The 22686-nt window shown below is 49.2% G+C and overlaps 1 protein-coding gene across 1 annotated transcript in view; it reads right to left on the minus strand.

The window, feature by feature from the left end:
• LOC120953576 (paired box protein Pax-1-like) overlaps positions 1-22192 on the minus strand; it is a 65436-nt gene extending 43244 nt beyond the window's left edge. Inside the window, exon 1 of the mRNA XM_040373645.2 lies at positions 20714-22192. Coding sequence (XP_040229579.2) covers positions 20714-20723 — 10 coding nt within the window. The 5' untranslated portion in view covers positions 20724-22192. The remainder of the gene's footprint in view (positions 1-20713) is intronic.
• Between the last annotated feature and the right edge of the window lie 494 nt (positions 22193-22686).

Raw genomic sequence — 22686 nt, forward strand, 5'->3', positions numbered from 1 at the left:
AACCATGCCATAAATCGTTCGATTTTATGTTCGGTGACAGAGCGCACACCGGGTCCGGGAGGGGTGTGCTGTGCCCCCACTTGTTGGACATGGAAGCACATCGAGCAGCGTGCGAGCGAGGACGAACTGCGACCCGGCACAGCAATAAGCCCGGTTAAAGTACAGTCAATAAAAATTTACGACTTGTCGTACACACACACACACACACACGCATGCATGCAAGCCTATAGATGTGTAGTGGGAGCTGATTTTTACCCTCCAAATCCTAGCCGGGCGCACCTAGCAGATCTAATCTGGAGTAGAGACGCGACGATGTGCGGCCGAGGGAGTTCCATACGACAAATGGTTTTAATCGTGTCACATCCAGAGAGAGAGAGAGAGAGAGAGAAAGAAAGAGCTCACATTTGTTGAAGCGACATTAGATTGCTCCTAGCTAACGACCTTCCCCACCCCCCGCACCACCTCCATCTATTGCTTGTTTCGGGGCTGCTGCCAGTGGCAGACTAATTGAATCATGCAATCTCACCCACCGCATCGCCGCGAAAAATCTGCCGAAACATTCTACCGCCGCTGCCACGCCAGTTGGCAAACCCGTGGAGCTCAATCGGGCGTAAAATTTGCTACGACGCAATCGCTTCGCAAGTCTGCCTGTTCCCCCCGGGGGTGGATTGATCCATAAGGTCTTGCCTTATTTCTTCCATTCCTGCCGCGTGTATGCGCGCGCTACGGCGATTCGAGTGCAATAATGAGTCTAATTAAGAAGGGGGCGGCACAGTGGTTAGTTCGCTGGGGTGCGGTGGCGAGAGCACCGGACGCGCCGCACAAGAAGTTCCCCGGGCTCGTGGTGCTGGAAGAACGTTTAGAGCCTGCAACACGCTAGGCAGACGAAATCCCAGACGTTAACGAGGTGCCGAGGATCGATTTGATACGCAAGGCTCTCGGGAGTGCTCTTCGAGTTCGGCAGACATCTTCGGCTCGGATGTCGACAGAGGCCAACCGGCGGGGCAGTGTGAAACTGGACACCTCGCCAGACCGTTTCGTAGTGTGCCGGCTTTCGGACCTTTGAGACGCGGGAAGATGACCCGTAACGAATCGGCTGCTCTCTGGGTGATCCTGTGCAACTGCACAACCATTGGATGCTGTCCACAACACATGCTCTACCGACTGCAGATGTTTGGAAAGGAAGAACTTGCCACTGCTAGCACGTCCTGAGTGCACGGAGCTCTTCCTGGGTGTGCTCCTTTCCTGCACGGACGCATTTAATGGTTGCTCCAAAAATCCTCCCAAGCGCGCCCTAAGCAATGTCTCACTCGCTTGGGCGACGTTTGCTGCGTGTCTTCGCACGGCGATCCCAAAAGAATCGCCCGGATCACAAGATGCACAAACCGTGATACACACACACACACACACACACACGCACACACACTTCGTACCGTCGTCAATCGTTTCCCACCGGAGGGAGAAACCGGGGAGAAATCAATAGCACACCGGGCGCAGCACAATATTTAGCTACAAGTTAATTAAGAAGATGAAAACAAACATGCCGCGCGCGCGCGCTCGTACCGTTGCTGGGAAGGGAGTCGAACCCAGGGCACACAGGACCTGGGCACTAGACGCGCACCGCGTTGACAAATTCTCCTGGACAAACAACGACCAGGCGACACACCGGTGCTACGGGTGTACCTTTAGGGGGAACGAAATTGCTAGGATCAGTTTCGAGAGGGGATTTTAATGTTGTTGTTGTTGTGTCTCTGAATTTCCCGTTTCTTTCCCAAAATGGATGGCAGTTTCGTAAGCAGCAGAGAGAGAGAGAGAGAGAGAGAGAGAGAGAAGAAAAAACACACGCTCAAGGGAGTTGATAATTGCGATCAAGAAGTGCGGAAGCATTCGGTAGCAAAAAAAAAAATAAAATAGGCAAACACACATACACACGCAACATACACGAGACTGGTGAAGGTTTCGATGCGCGCTGTGTCAATATTTGTCGGCTGTTAGCGGATTTTCGTGTCCAATATTGGCGAGAGGTATATTGGAGGGGTGCCGAGAGATCGCTCCTTTTCGATTTCAGCATCGGCAGCGGTGTGAGGGGTGGGGAGAATGGTAAGGTTCATTACGTTACGCTGCGGCGATTAAGGCAAATTGTGAGCTAATCAATGTCCTTCAGCGAAAGGAAAAAAGCGCTGCCTGCCCTTTTTTCACCAGCCTAGCAAGCGCACCTACCTGGTACGTTTCTACACCTAACAAACATACACACATACCTCGGTATATGCCGGTCGGTGTGCTCTGTGTTTGTGTGTGTGTGTGCGCTTGTTGATTCTTGTGCTTCTGAAATCTCTTTATTTGTACAGCGGCAGCAGCAGCAGCAGCAGCAACGCTTATGAAATGTAAATACGATATAATTAACGTGATGTAATACCGGCAGGGCGCGCAAGCATTAGGCCCTTAGCTTCTTCTACTTCTGCTTTCTTTTGTTTTGTGCTTCGCGTTTTTGGTTCGGTTTGTTTTCACCCCCCCCCCCCCTTTCCCATTCTTTTACTTCCTTGCTTTGGTGAAACAAACACGCTAAGTAACGGAGTGGATTGGATTTGGAAGGCGACCTGGCTTTGGTAGACCACCTGGAGGTGGAGGGGAGGTGGCAGAAGGGGCAGTGGGTAGAGGGTTCGGATGTCCAAATTATCCTAAGCACGCTAATTGAATCAAGTCCGCTTACCCCAAAAAGCACGAACCGCTCCTCCTTCCCCCCCCCACCCCCCACCACCATCGCTTTCCACCACCCACCCAACCAACACTCCCCCCCACACCACCTAAAACAACATGCAACTATGCTCAGGCCGTCTTTCGCAACCGGTTGTGCATTTCGTTAACAGTGTTCCTTTCCTCTACACCCCCCCCTCCCCTCCCCATCCCTTTTGTCTTTCCGGAACAGTCTTAAAAAGGGAGGAACGGCGGGCGTGTTTGGCGGCGGAAGGAAGTGAGTCAGAGAAGAAAAGGAAGGAAATTATTCATAAAAAAATAAAACAAAACCTCTCCCCATTCTCCCCCCCCCCCCCCCCCCGTTCACTTCTCCCCCGAACGCAATGTGAAACGCTGGGACCGATTGACGTATGTCTGAGATCCATCCCCTCCCAGCCTTTTTGCTTCTCCTTTAGCTGCGGATGTAACACATTTCCACGAAATTCCTGCGATCGGCAGTGTGAGCGGGATCAAGGGGGGGGTCAGAGGATAAAACCACCCCTAATCCGGCCTGTTTAAAGGCTAATCGGGCCAAAATCGGGGCGGTCTTCGCGGTCGTGACACTTTTTGGCTTTGCGGGGCTTTGCCGGGGCTCGTCGACCACTACAATGTGAAGGGGGGAGGGGGAGGTGGTGAGTGGTAATAGTTGCAGACGTTTGAAGGTATTATTTAACGCACTCACGCACACTGCAATGGGTGTTTGCCACTCCGCAGATCCTGTTCTGGTTGAAGAATTCTTCTGTTTGGTCGTCTTTGGTGCTGTGGTGTTTGTTTGAGGACAGGATTTTGAGTGTGTAGGAACTGTTTTGGTAGGGGGGGGGGGGGGGGGTACCTTTGCCGCCCGAAAAAGTTATCCATATCCTCAACAACAAAACAAAAAGTCTTTAGTCCTTGCCGGGCCGGGGCTCAAAGTTCGCCAAGAGCCGCCCCCTAAGAACGCAACCGTGCTTCGTTTGCCGCCCCCGTTCGAGGGTTTAGCGTGGCTGGCGCGGCACCTTAATGCTCCCTTACATTGCACGAAGGAAGTAGTATTGCGGGAGGAAGGACCTCACCGCCAGCCCACCCGCTAGCGCACCATTTTGGTGTTCAGCGTCCCGGTGCGGTAATCAAATTATTTTAATGTGATTTATCGGCTAATCGCATAATCTCGCTCTGGCCGCTCGCCACTCCACGGGGCACAGGAAGCTCCGGCTTGCGGCTGGTTTCATTTCTGCGGTTTTTGGGTATCGTCAAACCCGGGGGGAAGGACTGCCACCAGGATCCGATTTTTATCTACCATACAATCGTGATGCGATTGTCAGACAAAACACAATCGAAAGCGTCGCCCGATCGCCCTCAGGGGGGGGGGGAGTGCTGCGCACAATCGCAACAAATTTATCCCATGCCGGTGTGCAAAGCTGCGAATAGAGAAGAGAGAGAGAGAGAGAGCGAGAGCGGTGTGGTCCATCTGTTACGATTCACTTCGAGAGTGCTGGAACAATCTTCCTAGGAGAACTCTGCCGGGGAAACCATATCGGTCCGGGCTTTGCTGTGATGAAATCATCCGCCCGGGGCAACCGCAACACACACACACACACACACACACACACACACACACACACACCGGAGGACATTGTCGTCGACGGGTTTTTGCGTGTGTGTGTGCCCGGTGGCCAAATAAACAATGGCAAACACAGCTAACCCAAAAGGGGGAAGAAGGAGCGGATAGAACCATGTGGTATTATTCTACGCTTGTAATGCAATAAAACAATCAAAACGCAACCGGATGGCGCAAAATGCCCCATCCTTCCTGCATGTTTCTGATTGGGTACACTAATTGGCAAGCGGGATGGAATCGAATCGAAGTTATGAAGGGAAGCATTTGGGCACGCACACAGCGAATGTTTCCAATTGGATTTGGATTTGTACAGCGAAATCAATTTATCTGGTGCCGAACTGTTGGGCTCCAGCTTCTTGCCTCTTGAAGATAGCCGACTCTCCCTTTCTCCTACTTTCTTGCTAGTACTGCTGACGAACCTCCTTGAGACAAGTGTTGCAAGTGCTTGGATACGTGTTGGGAACAAGATTTGACATTTGTAAGAAGCGGGCAGAAGGGATGCAATATAAATGGAACTGAACGAAGTTGTTTATAATTTTAACATTTTATTCTTGTTCTATTTTCAGGAAACTCATACTACCAGCCTTAAATGGAATTGCCAACTGAACGTCTTTGACAGCAAGCTATTGTTTAAGGAAATGTGTAAGTGTTTGGTTACGGCATTACTAACAACAGCACTAACGACATGAATTGAATACATCTCTCAACTTCGTGTTGACGTCACATATATGGAACGTGTGCTTGTCCCTTAATGTAGGCCTTAATGTAGTTGCCTGCTATAACTTAAATCAAAAGTCCTCATATTACTTCTCCGCGAGCCTTTCAGTGGAATTTTATATTGCAACTATTATACTTCAATGTTTATTTCTTTACTTTTCAATGGCGAAACAAAAGGATTCAATACAGGAATAATAATAACAATAAAAGGAATTTAATGTACAAAAAATACATTTGCATCTCTGACTGTCACTAGTGGTCCGCGGACTGAAACGACTAGAGATACCTGGTTTAGATCATGAAGAATTCATTTCGGTCATGCATTGTGCATGTGCTTTTGGCATTGTTCTTTATAATAGAAGAATGCTAGGTGCTTCTTCTAATATCAATCTGAGGATCAATCTCACCATATTTGCTCTGGAACAGAGTTGGAGTAACAATTTCATCAATCCGGCTCTTCTGGAGAGTACTGAATCTCCAATTTCCATTCAAATCAAGCGATCTCTGTGTCTCTTTAGCATTGATGCTAATCCTGGCGCTTCGCAAAACTACAAAATTGATGTTACTCAAAATCCTGGACTGCTATGCAAGGTTTACTTACTGTGTATGCCACAGAATACTTTCAAAAAGTAGGTTACCCAAGACGCCGTTTCGATTGTCGCTGCCTTTTGCTTTATCTCACCGTTGCCCAACCGGAAGCACCATCGCGCACACACGCACGGCCCCCCGGGAACCGGTAAAAATCTGCCCGAAATTCCTTAAAACCACCCCCCCTCGTTGTTCCCACCATCCGCCCGACAAGCGTGCAAGGTGTTGTGCGTGTGTGGGGCAACGAGAAAGAGAAGAAAACACACCCCGAAAAGCAAATTAGACCTTTCGGGTGAAATATTTTCGTTGTGCGCGCTGTGCGCTCCGGAACCGTTTTTAATTAGCACTTCCTTTCCTCTACCCTCTCTCTTTCTCTTTCTCTCTCTCTCTTTCTTTTCTCTCTTTAAGCGTCCTCTTTCAAAGCTTTCAATGTATTCTAGCAAAGGGAAGGAAGAATTAGAAGAAGTAAAAACCTCCCCCCCAGAGGTGTGCGAGCACCTTTGTCGCGTGTTCCATAATTTATGCCGCGCACCTTGCCCTCTGTGTCGACTCACTGTGGCGGGCGCGTGTGGCAATTGCAGGTGACAAAAGGTTGCAGCTCGACACCCCCGACGCCGGCCGCGCCCTCCCTTTTGCATTGGAATGGATTGCGCGTGTGACGCTCAAAGCCGTCACGGTGCTGCATTGTTGCGTCTTAATCAATCATTTTCACTCAACGAAATCCGCCGTGTTACTTCTCCTGCAGGCACAAACACTGTTTGTAGCGGTTATTTTTTGTTTTTGTTCCCCTTGTCGGTTTGTGAGAGACAGTCAACAGCACTACAATGTGTCTTGCAGCAGGCGGGATGGTTGGGGGTTTAAAATGTTAATGCCAATTAGTACCTTCACTTCCGGCGCATACGCACAACTCACGCCTGGGGCCCCAGCGTGCATCCTCCCAAACACGTTAGGTACGTTGCGCTTTGGAGATCATTGAATGACCATTCTTCGGCTATCGGGCTTCATAATTGCCCAGACATTTGGGAATACTTCCATAAGCACAGACATAGTTATGGATGGAAAAGCGGAAGCAGGCAAACATTTGCATTCATTAATCAACCATTCATTTTCCAAACTATTTCGGCCCTTTCTACTGTGCCCCTTCGGTGCTGCTGGGCATCGATCAATCGGATCGGACCGCATTTCAAGTGCATCCGGGTCCGGGGCAGACACTACCACTGGAAGGATGCATTGCATTTGCAATTCGTTCTGTCATGATTTTCCTGTTTTTTTTTTGCTTTTGGCATACATGCGCTTGCCTGTAAGTTGTTTTTCCGGCCGCTCGTTGTGCCCAAAACGAGAGGAGGGCCCACTTGACGCGGCCCAAGTACCCGAGGGACAGTTGAGCAAAAAAGGGGCAGGAACGCACGGAGAGTTGACTCGAGGCAGAGCATATTCTCGCGTCCCGGGGAAAATTACAACCCGAGAAATCGCTGTTAACATATGTTTCCCACTGGGACATCATCATCCTCATCATCATCATCATCCTCGGCAGCATCTCGTTTCGGCATGGCTGTGATCTATTTTGTTGTATCGTTTTAGAGCCTTTGTTTGGTTTTGTTTTTCCTCGCTTTCCATCTCTCTCTCTCTCTCTCTCTCTCTCGCTCTCTCGCTCTCTCGCTCTCTGTGTTGGCCGCACAGAGGCACTGCTTTACAGTGTTTCCAGCCCGATGAGGGGAAAACGCGGACGGTCGCGGCTCACTGGGAAGTGGATAATAAATTACGCTCGAAAGCACTGTCACTCGACCGACCCGCCACCATCCAGCCAGTCCGCCCGTTTCGTGGGTTGTGAGGGGTGCGAGCCAGGACAATCCCACAATTCCCCGTTTCCTTCCCGCGCCTCACCCGCTCGCGCGCTCCGAGGTCCGAGTTAAAGGGCGCACAAGGGCCTGTGCCGCCCTGCGTGTAACAACGATGATGACGAGCATGATGAAGTTACAACTTGTTAACCTCTCCTCCACCCGGTCCCGGTGTGGTGAGGAGCGCAACGAACAGAAGGAAAAAAAAGCAACAACAACTTGAGCACCATTATTCATCTTCGTCAGTTTTCGTCGGCTGTCGTCGAAATGCCTCTCTCGCACGGGTTTGTCGCTTCCATCCACGGTTCCAACGAGCAAAGTTGGAAGTGTGAGGACGACGGCCCCGTACGGAACGGGACGGGATAGAGAACGGCAACAATAACCAAAAAAAAAAAAAGGGGCCAGGGTTTTGTGCTGTGCGCGTTATTATGTTTTCGGCACAATTCATTACCTAAATGTCATCCAAATATAAATAATCGCATATCATTTCCCCTCCACGTGCGCACATTTCATATGCCCCGAGCGTGGAATAATAGATGGAAATCGAGGGGGGGGGGGGAGGGGGAAGCGGACGGTGAACGGTGAGGAGAGTGCTCGGATGTGACGTAACGCCGTATATCCCGCGTCCAGGACATTAGGGCCTTACTTTGTGCCCTTCATGGACAAAGTTTTGTCGGGTTTTTGTGGTCAGGACACGAACCCACGGAAAAGAATTGTGTCTTTTTCTTTCATCCAAGATACGATCCTCCAATATTATTTGAGAAATATTTACATTTGGTTGGGATATATCTAGACCGAGAGCAGCGCAAGACTTTCTAACTGGAGGAGTCTAGGATATTGAAATGTAAACTCCAAAACAGGCACCAATATTGAAGGAACGTCTTCCAGTTGTTGATGTTGCATGGGAATAGCATGAATCCTTAACCTTCACACATCATAATGACAGTTTGCCATAATCTAGGCGTAGAATAATTCCTGAAGATGTACACATTGTTTTGGAGCTTCTAGCGAGATATCGGCGCACCGACAAACATGTGTTCCCAATGTTCTTCCTTCGCCGCGCAGATTGGCGCACAGAACTTCGCCTATCCAATCGGCAGTTGCCTTCCAGAACCCGCAGCGCACAGTGTACGATTTCTCCGCAATGACTTGCGATAGAAGTTAACCCTCATTTCCTGCATGAGTGAACCGGACCAGAGAATGAGTCGGAAGATACCGCACAAACCTTACAAACAAACAAACAAAAATACCAAGCCAAGAAGCCACGGATCACCCGTCTGTCGCGTTGCGCGTACATCGAAAACCCCGGTAACAGCGCGCACGCTGCCACTGCTACTGCCACTGCTGCAAAGATCGATGGAATGTATCGCTCATCTAGGTAACCCGATCTGCTTCCGCTCGCTCTAGCTCTCCCTCCGCACGGGCGGTTTGCATTTCAAAGTGAGTCTTCGCTTTGTTTTGTTTTTGGGTTCCAGAGCAACCCGCTCATTTGCAGCATATGATCTCCAAGTTCCTTAAACTGGCCTAGAAGATTTGGTACGAACCATAAAATCCGTAATGTTTGGAAGGATCTTTCTTTCTTTTTTTTTTGGCATTTCTTGGTGAATGCACTCTCCAAAAGATACTGACGCAAAAAAACCTATATCTCAAAAGCCAAAAATGCATCCAACAATCTCTTATTCTCTCCGCAGATCACCTCTATCTCGCTTCTTCCCAGCGTGCTCTTGTTTGCGCTTGATCTTGATCTCATTTCCAGCCTGTAGCAGATTCGTACTTTCCACGTTTCCGCCGCCGATTCGTATCGCGGGACGAGAACCGCACGACGACCTCAAGGTTCCTGCTGTGCGAGATTCGAGGGTGTCTGACGTTGCGCAGGGTCGGCCGTATCGCCGCTAGAACCAAACAGAGCGCATGGGCCAGTGCTTCTGAATACCCGAGCACACCCAGAGGTTCGACCCCTTCGGCTCCCCCTTTTGAGCTGGCAGAGGTCCTCTAATCTTCCGCCGAACATCTCAAATAACCATCACGGCGCAAACACCGGTAGCACTCATAGAGACAAAAACACACAGGAAAAGAGAAAGAAAGAGAGAGAGAGAGAAGAAGCGCGAGGAAAAAATGACAACGACCCCCGGGAGGATCAGATTTGGGTTTTTATTTCGTTGCTACCGTTACTGTCTTTCGCCTGCCTTTTTTTTTTCTCCCGATTCTCCGATCGACAATGCTGAAAAGGGAAAATGAGTAAGTCATCGCCAGGAACGGGCAGGCAGCAGCGGGGCCTAAATTAAGTCACCCCCAGGGTCCCATCCGTCGTCCTCTGTTAAGGTATGGCGTCCGTGGCTGCATGATCGATTCTTTACCTCTCTCTCTCTCTCTCTTTCTCTTGCTCGGCAAGCCCCGAATGCGCTCCAACCATATTCCGGGAGCGCAGGCTGATTGATTGGAATATTAAATGACAAACAAATGGCCACGGATTCCTGCGCGGGGGGGGCAGCAGTGTGTTGGCAGTGGAAGAAGAGCGGTTGCTTGCCGATTTGTGACATCCGATACGGCTAGTCAGCCTGCGTCCGTGCGGATGCTGCCGATGACGCTAGAGGCAGCGGACGACAGCAACGACTTCACGTTTCAGAAGTCCAGCAGTACACCGGCTTGCGAGTTGTTGTAGCGCAAAGCGGGAGAAGCACGGGGTAGATGGAAGATTTTAGAAGAAAGTATCCGAACCCAATGCCCAGCAATAAACCGCACATCTTAACCCCGTGTGTGTGTGCGATTGCGTGTGTGTCATCCTTTCTCCTGAGGTGCAAAAGATATCCCAAACGTGGCCTCATTCTTTGGGCTTTTTTGATGGTTGAACAATTGGTAATTGCAAAGAAAGACAGGGACAGAGAGAGAGAGAGAGCGAGATGATCCATCTAGGTGCGTGTGCATTGATATCATGTTTGAGTGTGATTTTATGCGTGCAAAAATCCCATCCCATAGCACCCCCAAACAATAGCCTCCGAGAGGTGTACGCACAACCCTTTAGGGGAGGAATGTGTGCTCCTGGGCGTTCCTTTCCTCCCTTTGACGCCACCGACCGTCGGTTGCTGCGATCAAATTTCAACACATTCGCTCCCTCTCCTTCCCTCGCCGCTTTATGTCGCTCTTAGCTTGCGCCATTCAGCCACAACGGAGTTGAAGATATTGTGCGTGTACCAGAGACTGGTGAAAAAAAAGGTGAAAGGGAAAGATAGGTGCAGATCGGGCAAATATCGTATTAACGCATCGTTCCCCCCCCCCCTCGAATGTGCAATTCCTCGTCATAGCAGAAAAAGATGGTTCAAACTGCACTTTTGGGCATGTATGTGTGTGTGTGCGTTGGAGAAGAAAGTAAAAAGAAGCAAACAAAGAACAACAACAACAAAAAACGCTGGTTTCAAAAATTTACAATAAAACGGACACACGGACGTTTCTGCAACGCATCTACTCAAGAGGGAGCCTTTTCGGCAAATCTTCAACCGTCTTTCCCCGCAAATGCACCTCTGAAAGAAGAAGACCAAAAGAAGGTTCTTACACACAACAACCTCTCTAGGCCACAAAACGCGCTAATCCGGGCTCGGGTCCGAAACACGTCCCGGCACAGCGGCGAGGGCCTCCGGCTTGGCGACGAGCTGCATCCATGACGGTTAAATCCCCGGCGTTCCGGTTCGAAGGACCAAAGCACACAAAGCGCGCCCGAAGAAAATTGCTTATTTGAGTGTGTTGTCGTCGTGGTGTTGTTGTGGTGTGGTGCCCCCCGGGTTTTGTGTGTGTGTGTGGATGAGGCAGTTGATGGAGTAGTAGTGCGGTGACGACGGATCAACTGCGGCAAAGCAATTGCAATGTTACGTATGGAGGTAAGCGCAAGGCAGCCGCGCAAACCCCGGGCAGTTTGTTGATGTGTCCTGCGTGCATGTAGGTCTCTGCTTTGTTCCCGACAGAGCCAAAAATCCAAGGTTTTTGTGCGTGTGTGTGTGTGTGCATAAGATTCAATCACGCAACTCCCTGGATCAATGGTGTGGTGTTGCGCTCACACGTTGCGGACTTCAAGGTGCAAGAGGATGCGCGTACAGCTTCTTGAGCCATGATGGACACCTCCGTACAGAGAGGATTTTTGTTTTGTTTTGGAAGACCCAAGAAAGGCGTGGAGAAAGCCTTTTTTTCTTGTTCGTGTGTGAGGTGTGTTTTCAGTTTCAGCGGTTTTTGGGTCTGATTTTGGCTTTTGCCGAGCGATGGACACAGACGCACACACCTTTTTGAAGAGGCAAAAAACAGCGCTGCAGGATGTGCTCTAGGGGGAGGTGTGCGTATTTGGGTCATGCCGAGAAAGGATTATTACCATTTACAACCGGGCCATGAGTGTATTGGTGTGAGTCTTGTTTGGCTTCACACGTTTGAAGGTGCTAAAAAATGGCATTACATCGAAGGGAGAGATGTAATCAAGCAATCTCAAGTACTTTGAAGCTTATTCAGGGTGCTTCTTCAGTGTTATCAATTTAGCAAGCTTGGCACAATTTAAAGCCTTTTTATAGATTTGATTATTTTTTAAGCTTGCAGCATTCTTCTTTACTTTTAACGTCGATGGATTAGCTTTCCGTTTTGGTTCAATTGCTATTCTTACCTTTAAATTGTCTTTTTTGTATATAATTTAATTTTAGTTTATTTTAATTCGAATCCTTCTTCCACACTTTTATCGGCAACTGTGCAGCTGTAAGCGTGGCCAATCCTTTTCAAGTGCCAATTGCAAACGCTACTTAACCGATACAGCACGATACACTTAATAATAGTGTGCTTTCGAAGGAAAACAGATTAAATGGCACTTCACCGCCCCATCGTGCCATATCAGCTTACACGGTAATTGTTTCGGAAGATGCAATTTGCCAAAGTAGTAACAAAGCTACTCCCTTTCTCAAGCCCACACACACACACACACCACACAATTCGATTACAGACGAGAGGTTTACTTGCCGTAACAATTACACTCCTGTTTCGGGCGAGTTTCACCCCTTTTATTTTCCTGGACTCAGGTTTTTTGCGTTTCGCCTAGACTCGCGCACTTATCTTGTAACGCACTATACACACAAAAAGGACCTCAAACGCACAACAATGAAAACGTAACACACACACACACAAAGTCCGTAGTAATCTCATTTCAACTGTGATCGCGTTCTTTTTGCCGTTTTTTTTCGTTGTGTTTTCCACCACCGTGGTGCGTTCGCGTTATCGCGATTTTTCCTCCCTAGTTCCTAGCAAACCCAAAAAAAGGGAGAGCACCAAGATTAAACTGTCCCGATAGTGCGAGCACACAGATGTGAAGAGATGCGTTGCAAGGGATTAGCGAAATTGTAACTCGCCGTGCAGAGAGTCACTTGAACCCCGGAGTGCGCGCCGCGCGCGCGCTCGCGCCATAGAAAAAGCCGAAAAACGTCAAAACACATCATCGCTCGCCTCCCTCCTACCCCTTAGGAAGTGCTCGGGCGCATATTATCGCAACGGTACGATCGCGGCGGGCACTGCAAGTGGCAAATCTACCGCGCCCTTCCCTGCCCTTCCGGTGCGCAGAACGGCCGCACCGCCTGACGGTGACATTAAAGTAATTATTTCTATTTGTCTTGCGACAATAATGCGTTTTTATTGTGCTGCCTGCTCTGCGTCTCGCGTGTGTGGGGTGTGTGTGTGTGTGTGTGTTATCAGCACGCCAGGATCGGGCGATACGTGTTGCCTGTGATCTTGCAGCTTGTGCGTAAAGTGGTGCCACCACCACCGGGGCCCGGTTATGCGCAACAACGGCCGGGCACGGATTTTCCACACTGTCTACCAGGGCTTTTAATTTTCCTCCCTGCTACAGATTTGCCTGCAACAGCGGAGGGGAGGGAAACAGCGAGGCAAGAAGGGAGCACGAGCGAAACGAGCTGATAAGAATCTCGCTTCCGCACCACACACACACACACACACACACAAACACACAGACGGAGCGGCACGATGTGAAAAGCTGACGAACACTGCCGGGAAATGGATATCGATTTGTTTTTCCTTTGATGGCAATCGAAATGAATCCCCCGGCAGGCAGGCAGGCAGGTTCTCGGTGGAAGACAGAGTTCACGAACATGCAAAAGAAAGGGGCGGATGGGAAGGGGGGGAAAAGAGCAAGCGGTAAAGAAAAACAGGACCGAAAAGACGAAATTTGTGGAATTGGATTGCGGTGAACCGAAACACCGAACTTGCTGCTGAAAGACTTTGGGCGAGAGAGAGTGCGCGAGTGCGAGAGTGCGAGAGCGAGCGATACAGGTTTATTGGGGTGCCCGGGAAATGGTGAGCCGGGCGGCAGTTGGCGTTGGTGGAAATTCGGGAAAAGACAGGGAAGCGCGAGACATGATTGGTCGGTTGTGTCGGTTAAGTGCTTTCCGCTGGCTGGCGATGCAGAGGAGAAGGGAAAAATTCATTTTATTCGTCCCTCCGCTTTCCTTGTTTTACTGCGCTTTTTTTTTTTTTTGGTTCGTCTTCTTTTCATGGGAGGAAAATTGATGGAATTTCTTTCCCTAACCGGTGAGATAGGGGGGGAGGGAAGGAAGGAGTGAAAGCAGGAAGGGGTGGTGGTAAAAAGAGGATTGATGTATCTTTCTTTGTATCTCTTTAATCAGGCTTAAAACGTTGCAATGGAACAAAAACTTGATAAACAAATATACACCTTTTAGCGCACAGCTTATCAGCACGGACCGATGGTGGAATGGCTAGATGGGACGGCTTCCGTACGGAGCGACTGTGGATCGAATCTCACTATAATCGACGCAGTTTTTCACACTCATTCCAAAATATAGTTCGTTCGAGTGATTGGGGAGGGCTCAAACGTGTGAATTTGGCAAAAACGTATTTAGAAGAAGGAAAAATCGCTTTGGAAATAGTAAAATGCCTTAAAATAAATAAAATGCCATTTTCTAAAGTAAGTTTCAGCAAAGGCTGCCAAAGCGGAAGAGAAAGGTGTTGCTAACTTTTGCACAGCTGTTTTCTACCGCTCGGCACCTCGGGGGAACCTTACAATGTTGCTCGAGAAATAGCGATTTTCTCGCCTCCGAAAGGATAACAATGTGGGTCAACTTTGCGTCTTCGGCAGCAAAGTCACCACCTTTCCCTTCTGGCAGCTATCGCCGCCTGTGGGCAAGATTAATCTCGACGCGCCCATTTTTTTCCCCCATCGATCGCACGGCGAAAAGTGATGATCCCGAAGCAAAAGGGATATAAAAAAAATGTAAAGGATAACCACAAAACGGGTGATGATGTCATTCGCCTGGGCATGTGTGTGTGTGTGTGTTTCATTGTTTAGCAGGAGAAAGAAATTAAAACTCTGTTCCATGGGTCGCCTCCATTGCGTTACAGCTGACGGTGCTGCGGCTGCTGCTACCTGCAACAACTCCGTCTCCGTCGCGGAAACATGGCCGACCAGTTTTTTTTTTTTTTTGTTGATGGCAAGGCAAAAAAGTAAAAACACACTGCGAGGAATTTGCACAAATCCCACAAAGTATTCAAGTGGAATTCATCGACTGAGGGCACATCTTCTCGCAGATGATGATATCCTTTTGCGGCGTGATCCTCTTTTTATGTTCGCTGCAAATAATCCCCCCGGGGGTTGGGAAAAAAACACACACAAATTTTACAGTGCGTGTAATAATAGCAACAGCGGAGCGGAGCGTAAAGGTAACAGCAAGAGGAAGAAAAAAAGCCCTTAACATTAATAAATCCTCGCCCAACAGTGAAAGACTCTCGTCCACCAAACAGAAAAGAAGGATAAAATTTAAAGCCACAAGGATATTATATTCCACAAACTAACAATAGCAATAGGTCCAAACCAATCCTTTTTCTTCCTCTCCATCTCCTCTCCTCGGAGCACAAAGGGTAAGAGTGTTATGGCGAGAGGTTCGCTAAGATAGACAGAGAGAGAGAGCGAGCGACCGCTAGAGGATCGTCCTTCATTGAAAGAAAGCGCTTCAAGAGGATGATGATTATGATGGTTTGTGTTGTTTGATTATGATGTGCGGATCATTGGGCTTGAAAATTGTTCCATTCTTGTCTTCGGCACATACCTCTCCTCTCGCTTTGTCTCGTGTGGTTGGGTTAATATCCTACTTTTTCTTTTTAGCCCATTCCTGATCGTTTGTTCCCTATCTCAGGAGGGCGGCTTTACTCATTTACTTTCGAGTACCGCGCAGCGGACCAGATCAGTTTCTAATCCGCAAAACGGTGTTAGAGAGAAAGAAAGAGAGAGGGAGAGAGTGCGCGTCCGCCTTTTGGGAAAGGATCAATGGCAGTCGATCCTAATGGGGCCCCTTGCCAGGAGATACACCAGCATACCAATAGGATATTGTGTTGCTTTTGGCATGGTGGTGCGGTTGGAAGGCCACACGGAGGCGCGCGCGCGCGCTCTAACACACACACACAGAGAAACGAGAAAGGAACACTTTGCTGTGAACCGAAGCGACCGCTTTGCCACGCAAAAACATTAACCATATCGATGTGAAAGCAATGCGATCTCGGGCGAAAGAGGAAGGAAAGTAGATTAGAAGAGACGAACCTTTTTTTCTCGAGGTGTCCTGCGCTACTACGAGAACGAGTGGCTAGCCCACACACACACACACACAAAACCGGATAACAGTTAAGACCAAGACCAAGCGGGCGAGGATTTGTAAAGGATCTTCCACGCGCGCGCCCCCACACCACTTTAAAACTATTATCACTGTGTTGTGGCCACTCGAAAGCGAAGAGCATGCAAGAGCAAAGGACCTTTTTTTTGTGTAAATAAGGCGCAGGTTTTTGTGGGCTTTTGTCTTTCGCAGCTCCTATCGGTTTTGCGGGGGCTCCTCTAGGGGTTTGGAATATGAAAATTTAGCTTATCCAATCGTGGGCATATCCCATAGCACTTTTTACAAACACACACCGGGACCCGGTGTACATTGCCACAGGTACTTGAAGCAGAGGGAACACAGTACGCCGGCAAAGCTCATCAGTACGCCCGGAGGATCTCTCTTAACCGATGAATGGCTTAATTGTCGATAATCGATAATAGTTTTAAGAGCCACACGCATACGCGTCGGGCAAAAGAGGCTTTTGAGAGCATCAACGGAGGTGTGCTGAAGGTTTTATACTCCCTCCGGGGGCATTACAGAACAGGTGGAACGCACACTTCAAGTGGTCTGCACAGAAGCCGACCAGTGCAGGGGCAGCAGCAGCAGCAGCAGCCCCTTAAAACCGCTTGCATTCGGGATTTTGAGCCACCAGAGGGCTTGATGTCAAAGGGCGCGTCGTCGTGTCTTGGCTGGTCAGTAGACGGTGTTGCGCTTCCTACAATCGAGATGCGAGATGACTCGATCTGCCGAAGGTATTCCAAAAATGGGAAAACACCACCAGAAGACAACTTCTCGCACAAACATTAAACGTTTCGTCTAGACATGACAGGAAGTTGGAAGTATAACTTCCACCCCCTAAAAAAGCAAACTCAAAAAACAAAACAAAAAAAAACGGTAGCAGTAATCGGGATCTCTCCTCGGGATCAACATCAATCTACATCACGTCGTGATACGTCGTTCGCTTTCGAAGGTAACAACGAAACCGAATGAGAGCAACGATGACGACGGTGGCGGTGGCGCGCCCAATGATCTCAAATCGCTTCTGACAGGCGACAAAGGTTGGCCGAAGTTATCGGGACACACCAACCCCCCCCCGGGGCCTGCAGCACGGGACGGCAAATATAATCAAAACAAATGTAATTCTATCTACCGCGGCTCTTCCCTCCGAATGCCGGGATCTTTCCAAAATTCTTCCCTCTTTCCCCGGCCGTCCAAACACGGGCCTGACATATGGGGTACAGGCACGCCAGCACAGGTTTTGCCGAAAGGCGAGACACACATCAAGGGTGTGCTACTGTGCGCCGCACTCCACTATGGGGCTCGCTGGGGACGTTTTGCGGCAAGGTGTAAGATGCTTTTAGCACCGGTTCGGGTTGATCATTTGGAAGAAAGTGTTTGTGCTTATATTTGTATATAAAACATGTAATTTAGAATGTAAACCCTGATAGTCATCGAAAGGCTTAATTAAAGTGAAATATGCAGTATGTAAACAGTACATTCATTCTAAATAACAATATCTCAAAAAACCGTGGTACTGTTAGGATTTTTTGGAGCAGTTTGCTTGACATTCTTTGTTGTTTTTTGTTTGCTCGAAGACTTTCCAGAACAGCGCCTGTTAATTGCTCCCGGCAGTAGCACGTCCGCACGCTGCAGCGATTTCGAATGAAAACCATTGCATCATTGCTCCCAACCCAATCCGTGTTGCTTTTAACTCGTTGCTATTGTTTTTACGGCTGTTTTTTAATGAAGAGAAAATAAAAGATCCCATCCAAGGCTCCGTGCCCACTGTACGGTTTCTTCCTCATGCGCACACTTTGAAGTGCAAATGTGGCAAACATCACGTCTACAAGGGAACGAAGAATTGCACCTCGGATCATTATACGCGATCGAGCGATTGTGTGATATTGACCCGCAAGATGGGACTTTTTTTTTTTACGTTGCTGCTCCTCATTGAACAACAAACCCATTTGCGGTGTGTTATTGTTCACACTGGACACATCCTCACACACACACACACACACACACATTCACATTGTTTTCGATGTAGACACCACGTCGGAATTCACTATTATCAAACGTACTGTGCCACCAGCCGACCTCGCAGAGGCAGTATCAGTACGGCATCATCCATCCGTATCCGTATCAGTCGAGTGCAATCGTTAATGATTTTAATCCATACAAACACACACACACACACCGACAAATACACAAACATGTAAACACATGGGACAAACAAACCCTTCGCTGAATTCCTCAAGACACAGTCACATGCCGTGCTAAACACTGCACTAATTAAATGCTTACGTCATAGTTTACCCGCTGGTAGGATTGTTGTGATTTCCCGTTGCACTGTCTAGGGTTAGCGATTGCACTGGTTATCGTACTTTTGTCCTCAATTAGGATTAATTTTGATTTTTTTTTTAACATTACGCTACTCGGTACGCCCTCTCGCGATCATGCGTTCGTCCCATAGTGCCCGCCAGCGACTGGAGCCCCAATTGGCATACAACATCCTCCGAAGGTGAACCCTCGTGGGGTGCTCTTTTTTATCCCCCACTGTCCGCCTAGTCTTCTAGTCTCGTCACCGCGTCCCGGCCGTCGCTCGAAATGGGCATTAGGTTTCAAAGTTTTTTGACATTTTTTGTTCTTCTACGCCTCCCTCAGTGGCGAGGTGGTAAACGCTCGGAACTCGGAAGCGATTAACCTGCGCTAATCGTGTCTCATACCAGCGGAGACGCCTTAGAACTGGCCGTTCGGGTGTGTACATCTCTCTCTCTCTCTCTCTATCTCTCTTTCTCTCTCTTTCTCTTCACAATCCCGTCCGTGGTTTAAATACGCACTGGACGCCCAAGCGTACACCGCGGGCGGGAAGCAAACAGAACGGAGAAACATCAAGGACCTCCTAGGCATTTCGCCTCTCGTTTCTAAAACACCCTCCCCTTTCTCCCGCGGCGGGTGTATTCCACTGCTGGTCCGTGTCGGTACGCGCCTTTTTTTTCTTTGGGGTTATTTGTTTCGGGTTTTTGTTGTCTACTTTATTCCCGATGCGAGATCTGTTGTTGCTGCTGCTCATCTCCGGTAGCGGCCACCGGGAGTTAACAAATTAACAAATTTTGGCCTCCTCGCGCCACACCGGCCACCGCCAATGTGTGTGTGTGTGTGTGTTGAGTGCAAAGGCGGCTCCCGGTGTTTGGTTTTCGGGGTTTGGGCGTTTTTTTTCCTGAACATTTTTTTTTATTTTCTCTCTGTTCGCTCATGGACCTAAACACACATTCCGCGTGCAGCAGCATCAGCAGCAACGGTACACAAACGCCCCGAGAGATCAGGTTATTTGTTTCTGGCTGCGTCTGTGTGTGTGTGTTTGTATAAGTATTCTCGTCAAAATCAAAATCAAACGCTTCCGAAAGCCAACCTTTGCTCGAGCTGGCCCCGGAGAGCGCGAAGCGCAGCCGATTTGTTCATCGAGAGCATTCGATTGGCTCTGGGAAAACCCTGGAAGCTCCAGGTTTTCGGCAGCTTCTGGGTTTTTGGGTCGCCTGCAATGACTTTTTCTGGATCGACCTCTCCTGCTCCTCATCCTGGATTCATCCATCATAATAACTTCTTCATCTTCCGCCGATTTCCCCGGATTTCCCAGCAAAAAGCACACCCAGAGTGAGTTTCATCCTCCCCAACGTCTTGGCCGGCCGTCGTTCATATCTTCGGGATATGAAAGAAGTAACAGAAAAAAAACACCATCGAACGACTGCGCAAACTCCAGACCACTGTGAAAACTCCAACCGATACACACATACACATTCAAAGGGCTGCTCCCCTTCCCCTGCCTGGCTCCCTAGCAAAAAACGAAGCCAAAGGATCACTTCCGGTATATCCCGGTCTCGGTGATTTCGCGCAAAAATAGGACGATTGCTGCTTGTGTGTGTTTGTGTTCGCTTTAAATCTATTTCACTTTCACTTTTTATACACGGCCTGTCCCTGCTCCCTCTCCTCCTTTGCCCTCTCGGGGGGGGGGGGGGGGGGGGGAGGGTTTTTCAAAGTTGGAGATTTTCTTCCCGGCAGCGCGCTACGACGAACCCACGAAAGTCGGTTCGCCCACCGTTAAACGCTCCGTTGGAAATGGGTTTTATCGATTTTCCTCCTCAAAAACACGATGGGAAAAAGTGAAATTTTGCACCAACACTTGGGAATGGCTTGCCGCCAACCACTTCACGAAAGCTGGGAAATGGAAAATGGTTTGGATCGATTTTTTTTTTTTGCTTTTTTGTATGTGGAGCCCGAAAGCAAAGAGCAAACGGTGCTAGTTCTCTGGTTCCGTCAATATGGGAATGTCACAACCAGTGCTGGCAGATGTTGATGGATGTGGCAGCATTTGGACCGTGTTACACATGTCTTTGCTTATTAGGCGCACGTAAAAGAGTGTAAAGAGGGCCCCAAATGTAAAGTTTGTTCGAGCAAAATTACCCCCAGCTCGAAATTGAAATCGATAACGCATCCGGTTCGAAGGACCAAAACTGTGAGCCATCTTGTATCTTGCAAAAGTGCCTGCCACGGTCGGTACTCCATTTTTTTTTTGGTTTTTTTATTTTGCGATCAAATGCGAAACTTACCTGGCTCCATGATTTCGTACGTGTTGTCCAGGGCGTTGCTCTTTTGATAGCAGAGTCAAGCGTTGATAGTTGATACAGGACGTGCTGCACCGTCGCCGCGCAGCGTAGGTTCAGCTCGGTTCCTTTTCGCGTGGCACACACAGGCACACAGAGAGACGCAGACGCCGAGGATGGCGTGGTGGGTGGCGTGCTGTGTGAGTGTGTAATGAGATGCGTCGACAAGTGCCAAGGGATGGGCGGGGGACGATGACGACTTACGAGCCTTGATTGAAGAAGCCGCTCCCAAACGCAATCCCGCTCAGGCTGCTCTCCACGAGCGCTGCTCTCCTTCAAGCACACTTACAATACACACCACAGATACACACAGATACACAGCGAGCCAATGAAAACAAGGTTGGCTCGAAAAACGGCTCCTCTCGAACGAAAACACGCGGGCGATTACAAGCTCTATTGGATTCACGCGCAGATACATCCACGTCCTGTGTACGATTTGCTCTGTGGGTTGTAAACCGTTCTTTTTTTTTTTCGTTGACACTTTTCCCCCCACAGCACACGAGGTCTTTCACCCACTCTCGCCCTCTGATCCACGAAACACTATGGAGTGGAATTATGTTTCCACACGTTTAAGGTCCTTTCACACTCTCGCTCCAAAACAACGGATCAAGTGCGCTCGGCAAACAAACAAACAAACAAAAAGTAATCAATTAAAAACGCTCTCCCACAGACCACAGACACTTCCTAGCTAGATGGACAGGATGCTGCTGCCAGTAGTAGTAGTAGTAGTAGTAGTAGCGGCATTCTCTAGTACGAAGACCGAAAAGTTGCGTCGGCTCTCCCAGTGGCCGAGTGCGTCCGATTCATTCGGCGGCCTTGAGGGGGGTTCCCTTGCTCCTTTCGGGTGGATTTGTACTGTATATGGGTCAGGTGTGTGTATGTGCGGGTGTCGATCGCCAGCCGCCGGTGGGCACACCACACACGCACGCAGTTTAAGGCACAGTTAAGGGTTTCGCCGTGTGCGCCGACAAGTCCCCGACCGGTCTCGGTCGAGGAGTGGTAGATCCTTTGGCTCGTTCACCCGACTCCTCGCCGTAGGTCCCACAGGTGTCTGTACCCTTTACGGCCAAGTGTTTCTATTTGCCGTCTTGACAGTGTCTACTATAGGTACTCTTTCACTATTTCTTTCCTGAGCGATGCGTAAGGTGGGTTGTGCGCGCACTATTTTGTTTTGCAAGGTACCGAGATAATTGACACCAGGTACCGCTGTCGTCTACTTGCTTGCTCTACTTATCCAGGTGGCTTCTCCCATTCGGGTCGTTGTGACGTGCGCTGCCGTGAAGATGATCGCAGGGGTGGGTTGATGAACAATTGTTGCTGTTGCTGTTGTTGTGTTGTGTTGACTGACGACGATTGATATTTCCGATCAGTTGCCCCAAAAAACAACGCGCAGGCTCTGCACTGCACTGTCTCACGATTATACGATTATACAAAGCATCCCCCAATTCGTCCGCTCAAGCAAAGGTAAAACACACACCGCGATTTCGTGTACTTTTTGCGCCAGGTTTGTTGTTGTTTTTTTTTCTAACAATTTCGCGCCTTTGTTATGCACTCGTTTTTTTTTCTATGTTTTTGCGGTCGTTTCTGATAATTTAACACACGCAAATACAATCACACACACGCGCGCACACACACACCGGGTACCGTGTTCCCCGGGGGGGCGGTCTTCTCTACTGCACACACGTACACGCACACTGCACACACACACAACGCGCGCTGTAGCCCAACGCACCGTGTACTCACTAGCCAGCGGTAGAACGAGAACTGTGCCGGGGCCCGATCCTGTGCGCGCGTTCATGCGGTCGATGCGGTCCGGTCCGTTGTTGCACCGTCGCACGCCCGCTCGGTGTGCGAGTTCATCCGCATGAACCACTTCTTTCCCAACACGAAGATGAATCCTTGTGCTGTAAAAAGGGGCG

Source organism: Anopheles coluzzii, chromosome X (genome assembly GCF_943734685.1).
Source record: "Anopheles coluzzii chromosome X, AcolN3, whole genome shotgun sequence".
Taxonomy (NCBI): Eukaryota; Metazoa; Arthropoda; class Insecta; order Diptera; family Culicidae; genus Anopheles; species Anopheles coluzzii.